This window comes from Bos indicus x Bos taurus, chromosome 5 (assembly GCF_003369695.1).
Source record: "Bos indicus x Bos taurus breed Angus x Brahman F1 hybrid chromosome 5, Bos_hybrid_MaternalHap_v2.0, whole genome shotgun sequence".
In the NCBI taxonomy this organism is placed as follows: domain Eukaryota; kingdom Metazoa; phylum Chordata; class Mammalia; order Artiodactyla; family Bovidae; genus Bos; species Bos indicus x Bos taurus.
Genome location: NC_040080.1, coordinates 112,577,109 through 112,596,933, shown reverse-complemented (window position 1 = coordinate 112,596,933; position 19,825 = coordinate 112,577,109). Strand labels below are relative to the sequence as shown.

Sequence of the window (19,825 nt, the reverse complement as noted above, 5' to 3'; positions counted from 1 at the left end):
TTTCCAAATTTTCTGGAATATTAAGTATAGCACTTTCACAGCATCATCTTTTAGGATTTGAAATAGCTCAACTGGAATTCCATCACCTTCACTAGTTTTGTTTGGAGTGATGCTTCCTGAGGCCCACTTGAGTTCTCATTCCAGGAGGTCTGGCTCTAGGTAAGTGATCACACCACCATGGTTATCTGGATCATGACGATCTTTTGTATATAGTTCTTCTGTGTATTCTTGCCACCTCTTCTTAATATCTTCTGCTTCTATTAGGTCCATACCATTTCTGTCCTTTATTATGCCCACCTTTGCATGAAATATTCCCTTGGTATCTCTCATTTTCTTGACGGCATCTCTAGTCTTTCCCATTCTGTTGTTTTCCTCTATTTCTTTGCACTGATCACTGAGGAAGGCTTTCTTATCTCTCCTTGTTATTCTTTGGAACTCTGCATTCAAATGGGTATATCTTTCCTTTTCTCCTTTGCTTTTCACTTCTCTTCTTTTCACAGCTATTTGTAAGGCTCCCTCAGACAACTGTTTGCCTTTTTGCCTTTCTTTTTCTTGGGGATGGTCTTGATCCCTGCTTCCTGTAGAATGCCACAAACCTCCATCCATAGTTCTTCAGGCACTCTGGTCTATCAGATCTAATCCCTTGAATCTATTTGTCACTTCCACTGTATAATCATAAGGGATTTGATTTAAGTTATACCTGAATGTCTAATGGTTTTCCCTATTTTCTTCAATTTAAGTCTGAATTTGGCAATAAGGAGTTCATGATCTGAACCATAGTCATCTCCCAGTCTTGTTACTATCTATCCCAGTATCTTACTAACTATACATATTTTTAAGACTAGAGAAAATATATAAAAGAACAAAACCCTGTTTAAAAGAGGTGCTTATGCATAAAAAAATATCCTGAGTTATTTTACTTTGATTCATTTTATGTTTTCTGGAGAAATGAAAGAATTAAAAAGTGGTTCAGGTAGTTCTGCATCAGTTAATCAGGAAGTGTCTGGAAAAGAGAGATAGGAGGTAAGAGATTGTTTTTCAGCCTTGGAGCTGCTCGAGGCAGTGAACAGACTTGTAATATTCAGCAATATTATGCATTCTCCAGCTTTTTTCAGGTTGAGGGAGCTTCCCAAGTATAATGGCACATGTAACTCATTGGCATTTTTGCAGCCCTGTGAGAAGAAGAAAAACAGAGCTAGGAGTTTTCTACAGCTGAGGCCAAAACACCCCTTGAGGTCCTACAGCAGTGCTTATTTCTGGCATCTGTAGAGCCTGTGTTTGCCAACCACTTTTTTCACCACTTCACAACTGGGTGTTTTACTGTTTTGCTGACTTGCAGCCAAATAAACTTATTTAATGATCATTGCTGCTGCTGCTGCTAAGTCGCTTTAGTCGTGTCCAACTCTGTGCGACCCCATAGACGGCAGCCCACCAGGCTCCCCCGTCCCTGGGATTCTCCAGGCAAGAACACTGGAGTGGGTTGCCATTTCCTTCTCCAAAGCATAAAAATGAAAAGTCAAAGTGAAGTCGCTCAGCCGTATCCGACTCTTAGTGACCCCATGGACTGCAGCCCACCAGGCTCCTTGGTCTATGGGATTTTCCAGGCAGGAGTACTGGAGTGGGGTGCCATTGCATTCTCCAATGATCATTAGGAAAAAGTAAACAAAATAGTAACTAATACGCTGATTTTCTGTGGCTGTCAGTACAGGTAAATGTTTTTCCTGTAGTTGTATTTGGTATTCTTTATGATTTATAAATCACAGAATAAAATTCCGACTCCTAGGTCTTGGCTAAAAATCTCTATGATTTCATGAAGCACAAATTTCCTAAAATCTGTATTAAAAAAAAAAAAAAACCTCTATTACTTTTTTCTGCACTCACCTTTTATAAAATATAATTTTATAACTTTTGTTTGTGTTATTTGTTGTCTGCATCTTAGGGTAGCACCATCTTTTAATTCTATACTTTTAAAGATTTTAAGACACAATATATATCCATCAGTCAAATAACCTATGTTTTCAAAATACAATATGGTCTATATATAAATAAATATCATTGCAGTTCTACAGTTCCTGCTTTTACTATTAATTTATTTAATATCTTATATTTTATTATTCTTACATTAGACCAAAATAACATTTTAAATGACACAGTATATTTATTGTATTCTTTTATACTGTGAAATAAATTAATACTCATTATTTACAGTTAAATTCTTTTTCCTTTTATCTTTTACAGGCTGAAGAGAAGGCTCATTCAGAGGTAAGAACCCAGCAGCATTTTTAGTTGACTATTTTCGATTGCATTTAGGATGAAATAAGTAGTTCTACCGCCAGAGGGCTCTGTGATACAGCCCATGACTCAACACTGCTGATAGAGGTGACCCAGCAATGATAAACAGTCTTGGATATTTTCTCTTAAAAGAAAGTGAAACTTAAGTTTTTAGAAGCAAACTCTCTTCTCACATTCTAGCTTGGGGTCTTAACTCAGCACCTATTAAGTTGTCTCTAGTAGTAATCACTTAAAAATCTTTGATGCATGAATAAATGTGTGGTCTCTTCCCCCACTGCTGTAAGACTAATCACAGGATTATGCCAAGTATTACATTTGAGGCCCTAGACCCCCACAATGCAGTTTACCAGCATCTCAGTCCATCTATTATTTGGTCCCAGTACTTTTCTGCTTCTAATCACTTGGCTAATGCAGTATGTTATTCTAATCACACACTTCACAAGTATTTCATTATAATCACATACGAATCAGATTGCAACCTGGAGAGAACATTCTTTTTCTATCCCTTTGTTTGAAAGTTGTCCTTCCAAGGAGAGCAGAGGGACTTCAATTAGGCCTTTATTCACAATGTGCTAATGACTATTTGATTGGTTTTACCCTGAGCAAAGAAAAATGCATTGGCAATAGCCTTTGCAAAGGAATTATTCCCTTTGAAGTTTTATTTTATCCGTCTTCTAAAGTTTTGTACTATTTTACTTTACAATATGTACATTAAAATATATTTTATTTTCTATATATATATTAGGACTTCCCTGGTGGCTCAGGTGGTAAAGCATCTGTCTATAATGAGGGAGACCTGGGTTTGATGATCCCTGGGTCGGGAAGATTCCCCTGGAGAAGGAAATGACAGTCCACTCCAATACTATTGCCTGGAAAATCCCATGGACAGAGGAGCCTGGTAGGCTCTAGTCCATGGGGTCGCAAAGAGTCGGACACGACTGAGCGACTTCACTTTCAATAAAAATATTGAGAAAGTGTAAATTATGCCAATTTTATCTGTATAATTGCTAGACCAAAGAGTAAATATGATTTTGAAAAACTTAAATTATTTATATATGGTGACATGGCAAAGCTTCCTACATTGATCATAATATGTGTAGCTACTAAGGCGTACAAGTACCACATCTATTTGCCATATTAGTAGTTACCCACCTCCACTTTAATTATTCATAGCCATAGTGGGTCATATTCTTTAATGATTTACATTAGTTTCAGGTTTATTGTACTCTTAATTTTAAAGGAAACATAATCATGTAATAGAGAATAGAAATTTGAGAAGTGTTCTTTGGACTTTGTACTGTTTTAAGAATGAAATAGATGCCTCTTAGAACTATTTGTGGTCACTATCATCTGAATGAACCCAAATTCTCTTTGGATCTCGGTGTGTCTTTTTTTTAAAGTACAGGAGTCAAATGGAATCACATCTACTGAAATTATATTAATATCCCCTGCTTCTATTCCCAGTTTAAAATTTTGTTCTTTTTTAGAATCTTTGAATATTGACCACCATTTCTTCTCTACAAAAATCTAATGAGTAGGAAAAAATAAGCACTTAATGAACTGTACCAAGAATGTTCTTTCAAACTAAGATAGTGTTTTGAAAGTCCAACTACAACAATAGCAACTTGTTTTTGAAGAAATGAGAATCATCAGAGTAGAATGTTTGGCATCTAAGTAATTAAAATCCCTTGAGACCAAAAGTGTACTTGTAAACTTAGTCTCAGATTCTTGTAAACATTTTAACCTTACTAATCACTGTTTTTCATGGCATCATAAGACATGCAGATTAAACTGTGGAAAGTACTGAAACTTAAAAATGATACATACTCTCACCTTTTTTTGGTTCAATTTATTTGAGTATGGAGTGAACCGAAAAAGGAAAATGTTTTAGCATATTTTTGTTATTGGTTTATCTAGCCATTTACACAGTTTTACTGATTTTTCCCCTGTTTTTCCAAACTATGGATAATCTGTAAGGCGATTCTGCTTGGAGCTCATAGTAACTCACTGAATAAATGACATTATAATAAATATTTGAGAAGGCTTCTCTAAGTGTTAGTAATGAAAACTCCAGCCAATAAAATTATTTTCAAGTATAGAATCATTAAATGTTGAATTGTAGCCAACTTTCAGTGACTGTGGGAATATTCTACAGCTTATTAGTACTTATCAAAATATAGGAAATAAAAATAAACATACAAAAATGGATAGAAAAAGAAAAAGACTCAGAAAATATATATGTGTATTTAATTTTTAAAAAGAAAAGCTTTTATTACCATAAATTTCTAGAGATAGAAGGACCAATAGACAAAGTGAACTGATTCTGGATTCAAATAGCAATGGCAAATAAGCATTGAAGCAAACAGCAAATGAACAAAAAAGCATCCTTTAATGTGCCAATTCAAACTTCAGTTGTGAACACAGGCACTTGCCTTTCTTCTTATAAGTGGCATTTAATTGTTACTCAGCCAGTTTTTACATTTCTTTAAGTTTTGGAAATTGGTGCTGATACAGTGGTATTAGAATGAACTAATTATAGAGTTTGCTTTTTTGGACTAAGTTCTTAGTTTTAAGTTAAAATCTACTACCGTATTGATTTGATTTTTTAATTACATTCAGCAAATCCATAAACTACGGAGAGAGCTGGTTGCATCACAAGAAAAAGTTGCCACCCTCACATCTCAACTTTCAGCAAATGTAAGTCACTTTTAATTTTTTTGACATATTAAAACAGACATTTATATAGTAAATGAGATAATTCTAGTAACAGACTCACAAACATTAGATGTCCACATGATACAGACTTAAGTCTCTAAATCAGGGGATGTGCACATGGAATCATAACATCTAAATCCAAGGTGATGAGGAATCAGAATGTGGTTAAAATGGCTTTTTGTCTCTTGTAAGGTTGGAATGTTGGTAACATCTAGAAAGGTCATTTCTTTTCTTATTTCTTATTTTTATCATTCCTCATACATAAGACTTTCTTAAGCCACAAGACAGTGAGGGGTTGACAGTGACTGACCATGGAAGATAAAAAATTCATGCACGCAGACTCCTTCAGCACAATTTATTGAACAATTAATGAAGCATCCAATTAATTCTCCAAAATTAGGTTGGTCTGAATTTGGATATCTTAGCTATATTGTAAAGGAGCTATAGTTCTGTCGAAAACCTTGGTAGCCTTCTCATAGTTTAAGGAGCCAAAGATAGCAAAAATGATGGTGATAAAGACTGCCAATGATATTACCATTTACTGAAGATCTGTCAGTGTGCCAGGGAGCACTCAGAGTAGATGCAGACGTCCCGGAGGACATGTGGCGTTGTGCCTGGTCCTGAGGAACAAGGTCTCGAAGCAGCAGTGAGGGGTGAGGAAGCTCCTGCTGTTTTGCCATGTGTCCTGACACCTTTGCTCAACATCAATCTGCTCACTCCCACTGGGTGGCTTTGGGCCTGTTCACTGCCTTACCATGCTCTGCTCTCTCCCTGGAGTTTTTCCATCTCAACAAAGCTTGACATAGCAAAAGTGAGCAGGTGTGGGCCCATTGTGTATGATTTAAATAAGAGAGAATTTCCTTCTGCAGTGTTTAAGTTCGTTCCCTCACAAGGAGTTCATTTTAGCACTGTATTTGAATTGATTTTATCTTTTTTTAACTTTGCGGGAAGTTTGTCTGCAATGAGGAAGGCTTCTATGCCCTGGATAGTAAAGATACAAATGTCTTGAATGATTACTCAGAGTTTTCTTTTCTTTTGTAAATGTCTCTTGCATGGACTTGTATACTCAGTTATTGGATTAATAAATTACTGCTATACAAAATGGAATTTGTGCTTTTACACAGTGATATATATATATACCATCTCCATTTAAAAATAATGCAGTTGACCCTTGAACAACACAGGTTGAATTGTGCAGGTCCACTTATGCATGGATATTTTAAACTCCTCACATAAGTGGATTCACACATTAATTATCTGTATATAAATGGACCCACATAGTTCAAATCCATGTTGTTCAGAGCTCAACTATACACCATCCATGGTTGGTTGACCTCTTGAATGTGTAATTCAAATGCGGAGGGCCAACTATGATATGTGAGCATTCATGGACTTTGGTCCTGAAACTAATCTCCCATGGATACCAAGTGACAAATGTACATGTATATTGTATTAAAAAGAAAAACAGAAATTAAAATAAGCATTTAATAAAAGCATTTAATAAAAAATAAAGCATTAAATAAAAAATTTAAAAAGCATTTAATAAGAAGAAAATATATTTGTTTTTCCTGCTGAGGCTCCCAATTCCATTCATGGTTATTGATTTCTTCTGTGTCCTTTAAACATTGTTCTTCTATATACTCATGAATACATATATATATAGTGCACACTTGCAAAGGCTCACACACACACACACACACACACACCCCGGTGGAAGGAACCAAGTTCTAACATAGGAGGACTGTCCTGGGGGACAACTTAGTGCCACTGTTTCAAAGGGTAACATTTTAAAAACATTTTAAAAACATGTGAGACATTGGCTACCTACCACTTCTCTCAAGTCATGCATGCCACACTGTGGTCACTGATTTGTTTTCATGACTATGGAGTATGAATCCTCAGCTGGCAATTGATATGACCTTCATCCATGAGTATAGCTTCTTACAGTTAAAAAAAAAGTGTTCTTTTATGCATAAAGCAGAGATATACAGAGAGAATATAAATAGGTATCCATCATATCTGTGATAATAAAATGGCCATGGAAGAAGGGGGCAATTAGAGAAAAAAAAATCTATATTGTCTCCCTAAGGGTCAATAAAGAAGAAAAAAAGTAAGAAACACAAAATTAGAGAAAGTAGTGGCAAATACATAAATTTGTTTAAAAAGTGCTAGTCTTGGAAAAATGATCCAAATATCTCCGGCCTTTCCTGTCCATGTCTGTGTTATCAGTATTAGTATATTTTACACATGGCTGGGAGCTTAATCCTATTTTGTATGTTATTCTAGTTTTATGTCATAATACATTTTAGAAATATTCTCAGATCACCTCAGACCCACACAAAACACCGCACATAGAACCTTTATTTTGTTTAATAGTGAAAAAATTGGAAATAACAGAAATGTTTTAATAGGTTGATGGATAAACAACTTCTGATACATACATACATACCATGGACAATAGCTATTAATACACACAGCAACTTGGATGGATCTCAAGTGCATTAAGCTGAGTGAAAAAAGTCTGACTTTTAAAGTCACATGCTGTAGAATTCCATTTGTTCAACATTCTCGAATGACAAAATTGTATTGATTGCCAGGGTCTAGGAATGGTGGTCACCTCCTTCCTGAGAGGTGAGTATAAAACTAGGGAGAGCTTGGTGGTGATGAAAGGTGGTTCTTTACATGTGTGCATGTGCATATGTGTACCAATAATGAACTTCTGGCTTTGACGTTACACTGCTGCTGCTACTGCTGCTAAGTCACTTCAGTCGTGTCCGACTCTGTGCCACCCCATAGATGGCAGCCCACGAGGCTTCCCCATCCCTGGGATTCTCCAGGCAAGAACACTGGAGTGGGTTGCCGTTTCCTTCTCCATTGTAGCCATGGATGCAAGCTGGGCAAAGGGGTACAGGAGTCCTTTCTGTACTCTCTTTGAAACTTCTTGTGAATGTATAATTATTTCAAGTTAAAAGAGCAAACACCTAAAGATCTATCACAATTTTTAAAAGAGATGTCTAGTTTTTAATTTCTTGCACATTTCTATCTCATTTCACCATTTAGTGCTTTTATTATTTGGTGGTAATATGCATTGTTAAAGTTTTTCACCATCAGATAAATGTATTGCTGAAACTGTCAGAAGATAAAAGTCAGGAGATTCAGGTAATGAAGATATGCATTATCTTCTACTCTTTTACAAAACAGTTTATCAAAATTCACTTTAAAGCTATTGCAGTAGTGAAGAACTTGTATAAGTGGATGAGTTCATTAATGTTTATAAAATAATTTTATTGCCAATCCTATTTTAAACATTTAATAGTTTCATAATTACTAGGGGTAGAGTTTTATATATTTATGTCCCTTTGTATTTTTAAGGATATAATCTCCTATACACATTCAGAAATTTGAATTATTTATAAGGTACAAACTGTCTTGAATTCATTATCTTTAGCATCTAGTTTAAAATGTCACTTTAGATTCAGTGCACCATTATGAGTCATCAAAGGATTTACTTGAGAAAACGCTTGGTTTTTCCTCAGTTCTAGGAAATGCTGCATTTGAATTTCATCCAGAGTGTGCTTTACTTCATTGCCTCTGAGTTAGCATCTGTTGATGTATGTAATATATATGTGCATATTTTAATATACTTTTATAAAAATTAATTATAAGACTGAAAAAAGTTTCTGTAAAATTGCTTCAATATAAGTCAAAAAATGTTTACTCTTGTACATTTCCTATTTGGAGTTAGAGATATGTCTTTTATTATTTTATTCAAACCACAAGTAAACTTAACTTTTTGGTTAAATGAGATCGCTATAACGGCCATTGTTGTATAGAAGTGTAATAGCCATGGTTTATAAATATAAGTTGGAGAAGGCAATGGCACCCTACTCCAGTACTCTTGCCTGGAAAATCCCATGGATGGAGGAGCCTGGTAGGCTGCAGTCCATGGGGTCGCTGAGGGTCGGACACAACTGAGCGACTTCACTCTCACTTTTCACTTTCATGCCCTGGAGAAGGAAATGGCAACCCACTCCAGTGTTCTTGCCTGGAGAATCCCAGGGACGGGGGAGCCTGGTGGGCTGCCGTCTATGGGGTCGCACAGAGTCAGACAGGACTGAAGTGACTTAGTAGTAGTATAAATATAAGTTGCAATGTTTGGTTCTATAGAAAATATCATTAACTGTTATTGTTTATTTAGTAGTCATTTTAAGATCTATTCAGTTTACTTAATATATAAATAATTCTGTCAGGCCTTAAATGTTTTTCCTAAATTTGGGGTATTTTTGGTTTTTGTAATTGGTGTATCAGATGATTGGACCTGACATTATTATATTTATATGGAGTCCACACAGCAATCTGTGTTTTAATATTTAAATTGGAAACATCTGCTTCTCTACTAAAATGTCTTTTTCCCCTTTGTTAAAAGGGGCACTGGTAAGTCAGAAACATATATGGCTATCTCATCTCATTTGCTTGACAGAGTATAACCCACGTTCAGTGGAAGGTACACTGAGCCTACCCAGCAATTTGTGCAGGTCTCTGCGCAGAGCTGAGAAAGCCCTGGGAAGCCTCTTCATAGAGGTGTGTGCATCAGGATGTCTGTAGAAAGGAGAGGAGCAATGTGGGCCAGTACTGTCGCCTGGCTTTCTTTGAATGAGTACCATTGAACCATTGAACAGGAGCCCCACAGTCCATGGCCCCCAGGAACGAATGGTCATATCAGACAGACAGCCAGTTACCCCTGACCTCTCACCCACAACTGCTTAAAGCCAAGCCAGGTGGAATGCATTTATTTGTGTCTTAACGTATTTTCTTACAAATGTCAGCCCTTAGATAATCTGGAAAAGGGCACGAAGGCTAGTTATTACTACTAGCTTTCAAAGATATTGCTGAATGAATGTGTAACAAAAGAAAGTGCTTTGCCTTTCAGCACGTAAGTCATTTAACCAAACATTTCTCAGGTTTTATTTTGCTTAGGATTGTGCCCTATTTCTTTGCTCTAAAGAGCAAATACTAAATGTATTTTTACATAATCAGGCAGTTACTTTTGTTTTTCTGCATCTCACTTAAGAAAAAATATTTTGCACATAATTAACAATGACAAACACTGTAGGGATAATTATATATATAGATATAGATATATAGATATATGAAATCTTTATGATGTTTCAGAGTCATGTATATAAAATCATCTATACCTAGCTACCTATCTATCTATCCCCATATACATCTATGTAAAGAGTATTTTTTATTTTATTGATGGGATGTTGTTGAATTCTGAATGAACAAATGCAACTGCAGGCATTTTTCACAATGGTATTCCATCTTATTGTTTAGTACCACAATTCTTTACATGTGTATTCAGATTATGTTATGTGATTCCCAAACTAAAGACAGTATATTTTAAAAACTTATCCCTTAACTAATATTCAGTCTTGTCTATTTTATTACCTTGACAGACTTTACCTAACACAAGCAGGGAATATTCATTAATCAGTTCAGTTCAGTTCAGTTGCTCAGTCATGTCCAACACTTTGCAACCCTATGGACTGCAGCACGCCAGGCTTCCCTGTCCATCACCAACTCCTGGAGCTTGCTCAAACTCATGTCCATTAAGTCAGTGATGCTATCTAACCATCTCATCCTCTGTCGTCCCCTTCTCCTCCTGCCTTCAGTCTTTCCCAGCATCAGGGTCTTTTCTATAAGTCAGTTCTTCACATCAGGTGGCCAAAATATTGGAGCTTCAGCTTCAGCACCAGTTCTTCCATTCAATATTCAGGACTGATTTTGTTTACGACTGAAAGGTTTGATCTCCTTACAGTCCATGGGACTCTCAGGAGTCTTCTCCAGCACCACAGTTCAAAAGGATCAATTCTTTGACACTCAGCCTTCTTTATTGTCCAACTCTCGCATCCATACATGTCCACTGGAGAAACCATAGCTTTTACTATACAGACCTTTGTTGGCAAAGTAATGTCTCTGCTTTTTATTATACTAAGTTGGTCATAGCTTTTCTTCCAAGGAGCAAGAGTCTTTTAATTTCATGGCTGCAGTCACCATCTGCAGTGATTTTGGAGCCCAAGAAAATAAAGTCTGTCACTGTTTCCATATCTATGTGCCCTTAATACACTAATGCAACTTTACTCTGACTTGAAAATTATGCAACTTCTAAGGGAAAACTCAGAACCTGTAAACTATGATTAACAGTCCCCCTAAAAATCCACAGTTTTTTTAAAGTCATCATTTTATAAAGTTTTTCAGATAAGATATATTTTCCTATAGTGTAATCTGATCTTATATTCTCTTTTCTCTCCAATAAGGTGACAAAGATTATCACTGGTAGAAATTCCTTCCTTTATTTACTTATTGTACTGCCTTTCTATTAATTTAATTGGTGAGAAATTTAACCTTGTATTATATTCAAAGTAACAAAGCTATTGTGATAAATTAAGCCAAGGAGACATAACTTAAAGCAGCACTTAATAAACATACTTTTAACATACTTTTTATTGAGAACAATATGACTCAAAATATTCTTTTATAGCCAATTATAAGTTATTATAAATTAATTAATTTATATTAATTATATAAATAATAAAGAGCAATGTTCTAAAGATTAAAAATTGGCATTCTAATGGTGAACATTTTATCTTTACTGACAACTACTACAATAAGCAATATATTGCTCAGATGGTAAAATGAACTAATTTTCTATAAAATGGCACATTCAAGGACTCATAGTCCAACAGCTAAACCTTACAGTTATTTGAGAGACTTGAAGCTTTTCAATGTTATATAGAATCTTGCATTTCTTTTGGTGAATATTAACAAAACTTTTGTATTTTAAAGGAAAGCAAGGAATTTTATCATTAGGATTTAGTAACCCACTGTATCGTCATAGCAGAATTATTTTTAACAGTTTAAACTGGAATCAGCTCTAATGGTCACTATAGACAAATAAATTTTAAATCAGATAGAGCAGTGCTTTACAGTACATTCTAACTCCTGCTAACACACCACATGTGTGAATCTGAAAACACGATGTTAAGCAAAAGCAAGCCATCACCAAAAATATCATGCCACTTGATTCCACTTGGAAAGTTTAAAAATAGGCTAAGCTAAAACATAGTGTTTAGGGATTCAGGTTCAGGTGGCCAAACTCTATAAAATAGAGGCAAGAACATAATTATCACACGAGTCACAATAGTGGTTATCTTTGTGGAAGGCAGAAAGGACAGAGATGAAAAAGGGACAAGGGAGGATTTCCAGATCTTCAAATGTCCTGTTTCTTGACTTGGCTGCCAAGTGCATGAATGTTCACTGTGATAAACCAGTGGGCTGTACATGTTCCTTTTTTTCACTTTTAGCATAGTGTGAAGGTTAAGTACAAGAGAAAGTGGAACACAACCTTATGCCAATTTCTGAGGGTAATGAGTCTGATGTAATGACTTTCCTTGTCATTGGAAACATTTTGAAGTATAAGATACTGTTCTTTTTTTTAAAAAAAGAACATTTATCCAAATAAACCTGCTAACACACCTTGGAGTACCATTCTCAAGGTTGTGTGTATGTGTTTGAAAGAGAGAGAAAAGAGGAGAGAGGGAGAAGGGAGTGGGAAAAGAATAGATTGGAGTTTTGGGGTTATTTTTCAAATTTTGTATTAAGTACAGTTGACTTACAGTGTTGTGCCAATCTCTGCTGTACAGCAAAGTGACTCAGTTTTACAATGTAGACATTCTTTTTTATATATTTTTCCATTATGGTTTATTAAAGGATATTGAATATAGTTCATCTTCTATGCAGTAGGACCTCATTGTTTATCCATCTATATATAATCAACTATATATAATAGTTTACATCTGCTAATTCCTCACTCGCAGTTCTTCCCTCCTCCCACCACCTCACCTTGGCAACACGTGTGCTTTCTATGTCTGTGAGTCTGTTTCTGGTTTGTAGATAGATGGAAAGAGAATAGAATTTTACGCATGGACTGAAGATTAATTGCATTTTCTACAAATTATTTTTCTATATATTACAATGTCTGAAAAAGAAAGGCATCCCAGGATAGACTCAGAGCCAGAACAAATATACTTTCATATTAATATCATCCTGTTAATGGAAAGAACTTGTACATTCTAGCTGCATGAAACTAGAACACTTTCTAACACCAATAAGGGAATGAACTTCTGGCTGTTACTCATAATGAAATAAACTTCTGGTGCCCTAACTCTTAGAACACCTGTGATCCATTTGATAATAGGTACCTCAGCCTTTCAGTTCTGGTAGGGTTACAAAGCGATTTATTTTAATTACACCCTCTCATTCCTTTCTCTTTTACCTCTCATTTACTAAATTTCCCCCATACATAGTTTATCATAGGTGGAAGTTGTAAAATATTCTATACTTGAATCTTTTATGGATGCAATAAAACTCCATCACATTGAGACAACATATCTGTGGTTCTACATCAAGCCACAGTGAGAGGTTGAAGCATGTCTTCATGCTTAGTATTCTGTGGTTCAAGCCTTTGCATAATGGTGTGTCAGTAGAAACTGGCCTATTTTAGAGCTGTAATAGGATTGTCAAATATCTCTTAATCGTGAGAGTTATGGTTATACACTGCACTGTGTATAATTCTCTGAGATTTAAAAGAAAACCCCAGAGCCACAAAAACTTAAATAAAATATGACCGAGTATTATCTCTCACTGGCCTACCTACAGTTCCTTAGTGGGAGGGAATAAAGTAAAAATAAAAGCCCTTTTTATTGAAAAGAGTTTGGAGGGTGAAGACAACTCTTTTCGATTGAATTCTCTGTAAGTAGGAAAAAAGGAAAGATAATGTTAGAGCTGTCAGCAGATGTCTGACACTTGGAGGAAGCATCAGTTCAACAGAGGAGCTAACAATATCTTCAAAGGTCATCGTGCAGGTATAAAATGTGAGGAACGTTTTTCCATTGACTGTTGCAGTGAGTTCCTCTTGGGCTTTGAGTCTAAAAACTTGGCAACTCAGAACTTTCTGGCGGGTGTCAAATGCTCTATGATGTGCAAGTTAGAAGGTGTTATTATTTGCAAAATATCATTCCCTTTCAGTAGTTGAACTCACATTACATGTCAGGACTGAAACACTGATTTTTAAGCTGAAGTTTGGAAATAACAGATGAAGATTTGTGTTAAAGGAAAGTCAGCACTGAAAGCCAGCCATGATAGTCACAGTACTTGAAGAATAAGAATACCTGAAATTAAGCACTTTGGTAAAGTGAGGGGTTTTCATCCATCCACATAAGGTTCTGACATTTAAGATATGTTCCTTTCATTTTGTTCACAGGCTCACCTCGTAGCAGCTTTTGAAAAGAGTTTAGGGAATATGACTGGCCGACTGCAAAGTCTAACCATGACAGCGGAACAGAAGGTATGTTCAGGAATGGCCACTGGGACTTGAAATAAGGCAGCAAGTTGCATAGATGTTTAAACAACACCTGAGATGCAGCTCCTTAGAAATAATACTGAAAGGATCCACCCTCAGGTATATTGGGACTATGACAAGAAGATCCCTTTTCTTTTCAGATTTTAATTTAAAGACTTATGACTCGGATTAACCTTTTTGAGTGTGTGCGCGCACACACACACACACACACACTCACATTCTTTAAAGGCAGTCTACTATTTTACTTCTGACAGGAACTATTGAAAGAATATCTAATGTTAAGAAACAAGAGATGAGTTAAAATATTCTAGGAATAATTGTTAACGCTGTTGACAGGAATTGTACGCTGACAAGAATTTTCCCAAATTCGTGGTCTATATTGTAGACCATATTGTGGTCTGAGATACTCATGAAAAAGGCCTAAAATGGAGGTTAGGGTCTTTTTAAAGTAAGGAGCCTTAGGTTCCAGTATCCATGGGACAAGACACAGTCCTGTGTAATTGGGGAATAACAAGGATGTGTTGGCATCTGGGGATGCTGTTTTTGAAGTAAAACTAAGTGACAGCAAACGCTTTAAAATAAACTTAAGGATTTTACAGATTGGGAGAAGGAGTACTTAAAAGAAAGAAACAGAGAAGTTGGTTCACAAAGGCAGAAATATCAAAAAGGTCCATACTAGACAGAAACAATCTGGACACTTTCCATATGATGACCAGTAACTTACCTCTGGCCATGAATTTGGTGACCCTAATCTGAATTCTTGGATAAGTGTCTAAAAAGTCTCTAAAGTAGTGTAGAAATATTTTTAAAAATCACATACGTGTAAAATGTGAGCAGATGTCCATGGTTTTCCTCTAATTTTCAAAGAAATCCATAATCCTAGGTTTTGGATAATTTCATAATCAGTACCTATATCTTTCCATGAGGATGGCTTCAGTTTTGGCTTCAGTTCTATAAAGTCTGGTCTGGCTTTAAAGAACTAGCATGTGTTACTGAGTTTTGTCAGTTTATCATGTTTTTTTAAAGTTTAAAAAAAAAAGGTGAACAGTTCAGTTAAACCAAAAGAGAAAATCAAATATGCCTATAGATGCATGGTATGAATATAAAACTATATTCTGCTTGCCCTTATCTTTCATTCTCCTATTTCATAATCTATCCTGCCCATGAAAGAGGACATCCTCTATCCCTGTCAAGTCTGTTCAAAAACAGACGATAACAAACCGCTTTGACTGTAAATATAAATTTTATCTTAATCTTTTGGGAGGATACATATTTACAATTTCACTAAATAATATAAGGACTCAGCAAACAGGATTACAAGGCCTTTTTTAGGGCAGCTTAGTGGTAACGATTATAAATGTTAGAGTCCAGGAGCCTTGTTTAAATCTTGGTGAGGTCTGCCAAGAGCTGTAGAATCTACCTTTCCTAACTCTCAACTTTATAATTTTGAAAGCGGGTATTATAATACCTACCCGATAAAATCCTTATGAGGAAGAAGGGAGGTATTATAATGTATCACAGGCAGTGAATAATCAACAAATGTTACCTTTCTTGACATTTTTCTTCTTTCTTCCATTAAAAAAATGTAAGGTAAACCAAATTCATCGCTGGCTATGTGCCAGGCATATTGCTAGAAATCTGGATAATATTTAAGTGTCAGTATCTTTAAGAAGTCAAAATTGATATATTTTGCCTCTGCATATTTCCTTCAGCTCTTTTATATTTATAGGCAAAATTTCTCATGGAAATCAGAAATATATACATGTATATTACTTTATAATACCTATGAAAATTTTCTAAATATTTTGCAATATATCTCTATACTACAAAGAATTATATAATTGTTTTCATATTATCCTTGAAGTAATATTGCCAAAATTGTAAAGCTTTCTTAGAATATATCATAATGTCTGCAATTGCCCTTGACATTTTTTAACTGAAAATGGAATGATTGCTCTTTTAATTGAAAGCTATATAGCCACAAAGCAATGTTCATTTTATTAACATTGGGTTTTTTAACATTAGCGTTATACTTTGTTAACAATGTTTACTTTATTAATCTGGGATTTATAACTTGCTTTTTTTCCAAAGTGGTTTTAAGAATCAAATTTATTGGGTTATGATATAGCACAATTCAATGACAGAATCTATTGAAAACCAGTAGAGGAATGTATGTAAAAGGTGCTTAAGCCTAGGTAATTACTGCTCCAAAGTAGTGACTTACTGAATTGAATTGATCTCAAAGAAGCTAAGGCACAAAGGGAGATTCCTTAGAATGTGTAGTTTTCATTTTCTGACCAGGAGAGCGTAATTTAGATTGAAGAGACACACTTACAGACACTGAATTCAAGGACAAATTTATTGTAAAGTTTCTTAAATTGAGGTCATGAAATAACAAAAGACAAAACCGCTGTTCAAATAGGCATTTCTCTAAAAGCTGAGGGCATAACATTTAGCCATATTTCAGTAAAGCCGTTTCTTCAGGGAGCTGAGATAAAAGGGCATATTACTCTCTGGTGATCCGACAAACCTGAGGAAAAAAGAACAGATAATATAGAGCACAGGTTTTGACACTCTCTTCTAGAATTCCAGGGTTCCTTTGTCCATGTAGTCATTCACCAAAGTTATGGTGAACTTTGATTGTGTATGAGATACTATTTTAGCTACTGAGAATTCAGCAGTGAAATACAAACACACATACACACACACACACTTACATCCTAGTTAATAACTGGTTATAATATAAAATAGAGTTCAAATTCTAGTACATGATAGATTGTGATAAAAATATAATTTCAACATGCATGATTTCAGACGAAGACAAGCACCACTGAAAAACTTTAAAGCTGAGAATCAGTATGCTGTACTGAGAAGCAAGGTGGAATGCTAACACATTAAGAACTAAAGGCCAAGATGGTCACATGTGCTTTGTTACCTAGTTTTCAAATAGATGAACTACACTAACACTCAAATCCAAGACTCCTGCTTCAGTGTGGGATTTTTAATAATCATATGGCATCAATATCCTGAAAACTGTATCAAATTTTTAATTAGAAATAGCTCCCTTGAATAGTGTTCTAAGTTTCCTCCTTGTTTCCAGGTGCCAAGTCACACTGATTCTCTTGCCAAATGTATGTGTCAAAACACTGCTTTTATATATGTGTAGCCTGGTTAAAAAAAAGGAAAAGACATGAATGAATAACTCGGGAGACAGAAAACTATGAGGTACACTTAGAAATATAACAGGATAATGCCCTGACTGTTTTCACAGAGAACCATTGCATTTTCATACTGGTTTGTTTAGTTTGTAAGTAAATATTATGTATTTACTTATGTTTTTATTTTTTTATTGAAGTGTAGTTGATTTATAATCTTTTATTAGTTTCAGGTATAGAGCAAAGTGACTCAGTTATATATAGCTATATAATAAGTTACATCTATTCTTCTCTGAATTCTTTTCCCCTGGAGGTCACTACAAAATACTGAGTATAGTTCCCTGTGCTATATATAGGCCCTGATTGATTATTTGTTTTGTATAGATAGTGTGTATATGGTAATCCCAAACTCCTATTTTTCCCCACACTGCTTTCACCTTTAGTAACCCTAAGTGTGTTTTCCTTGTCTGTCGCCTGGTCACACTAGTTTTATAAATGAGGTGGCACACCGGACACATGTCAGGCTCTTGGTGGATGAAAAATAAACTCAGGAGAGATGAAGGATGCAAGTCATAGAGGAAGGAACACCATGGGAGAGAAGAGCAAGGAGGGAAATGAAGGGAAAAGGGAAGGGAGTGTGTGGGGAAATGTGGAACCAAGGCCTGAGAGATATCTAAGGAATTTGGTCTTTGGGGACAAGGAGCCATTCAAAGGCTTTTGACACCAGACTAACAGGATGAAAGATAGTTAATGGAGGTAAAAATCTTGACTACATTTCCCAGTAGTTTAACAGCATTTCCAGTAGTTGCCAAAAAGATCAAGCTTCCTGGATAGTTCAGTGGGTAGAGAATGCATCTGCAAGGCAGGAGACACAGGTTCAAACCCTGGGTTGAGAAGATCCCCTGGAGGAGGAAATGGCTACCCACCCTAGCATTCTTGCCTGAAATATCCCATGGACAGAGGAGCCTGTCAGCTTGCAGTCCAAAGGGTTGCAAAAGTGTCAGACACGACTGAACACAAGACAAGATTCACATGTTATAGAAGAGTAAGTCTATAAATAGGAGTGGACGTCCCAGGCGGCGCTAGTGGCGAAAAACCTGCCTGCCAGTGCAGGAGACATAAGAAATGAGGGTTCCATCTCTGGTTTGGGCAGATTCCCTGGAAAAGGGAATGGCAACTCACTCCAATCTTCGTGCCTGGAGAATCCCATGGACAGAAGAGCCTGGTGGGCTATAGTCCCTGGGGTCACAAAGAGTCGGACATGACTGAAGCGACTTTGAATGGATGCATGCATGCATTCTACTTAATTACTAAGTAGAAGTAATTAAGGTAATTGTCAATAATGTTTGCCTGGACAGCAATATTATTTCTAGGTACTGCCTGATACTTACTGCTCAACAAATTGTAATGGTAACATAGTTTGATCAAGAATTTTACCTGGATTCCAGGTCCTTGTCCCTTGACTAGTACTCTTCTACCAAGATTGTTTAAAAGAATTGAGATCTAATGCCCTGAAGCATTGTGATGAAACAGTATCTTTTCACTGCATCTAAAGTGGTACTAGCAATGTACCAGCCTTGCCAGAATTGAAAAAAAAAAAGTCACTAAAATTATTATTCAGGATTTTATTTTCTTATGCTACAATAAAGGTCATCAAAATGGCAAGAATTCTGCAAATCTATATTTTTATGAATGAAATTTTTATACAGCTACTGCTGTTTTGCTGTCCTTGAAAATTTACTAAGGCTGTGTACTCACTGATAATTAAAAGACTCCCAAATCACTTCTTTATATCTAGTGCCAGAGCTGATTAGAACACATATTAAGGTGTGGTAGGTTAGTCTTGTTACAAGGTCAGAGCACAACAGAGCAATGTATTTTTGTATGAGTATTGGAGCTCAGATATTGATCTTTGTGCTAAATATAATATCTAGGGTTTGCTTATTCTCACCTCTGCCAAACTACGTTTTTGGATAGCTAGATGAATATACAATTAAATACTAAAATAGGAAATTCAGAAACAACTCTCTGGAAGTGGTTAACATAAAAGCTAAAATTTTAGTTGAATTGGGTATTTTACATTAATTCCTCCTAGCTCACGTTAAAATATTTATATCTAGAAATGTTTTTTTAAAAATTTATCACTAGACTCAGAAAATGCATTCATTAGCCTTTTAGGGTGCAGCATAATTTGAATCCACAAGTTACTTATAGATTCAAGTTACCTATGCTACTGGGG

At 35.6% G+C, this 19,825-nt stretch overlaps 1 protein-coding gene and 1 long non-coding RNA gene across 5 annotated transcripts in view; one reads left to right on the top strand and one right to left on the bottom strand.

Moving 5' to 3' along the window:
* The window catches only part of NAV3 (neuron navigator 3), a 382,845-nt gene that overhangs the window by 305,991 nt on the left and 57,029 nt on the right, over positions 1–19,825 (top strand). For all 4 annotated transcript variants that reach the window (XM_027543298.1, XM_027543301.1, XM_027543299.1 and 1 more), the window contains exons 21-23: positions 2,239–2,262; positions 4,912–4,989; positions 14,333–14,416. In XM_027543298.1, the coding sequence (XP_027399099.1) occupies positions 2,239–2,262; positions 4,912–4,989; positions 14,333–14,416 (186 nt within the window). The remainder of the gene's footprint in view (positions 1–2,238; positions 2,263–4,911; positions 4,990–14,332; positions 14,417–19,825) is intronic.
* LOC113893340 overlaps positions 16,845–19,825 on the bottom strand; it is a 79,053-nt gene continuing 76,072 nt past the window's right edge. Inside the window, exon 3 of the long non-coding RNA XR_003511293.1 lies at positions 16,845–16,961. This is a non-coding gene — a long non-coding RNA (uncharacterized LOC113893340). The remainder of the gene's footprint in view (positions 16,962–19,825) is intronic.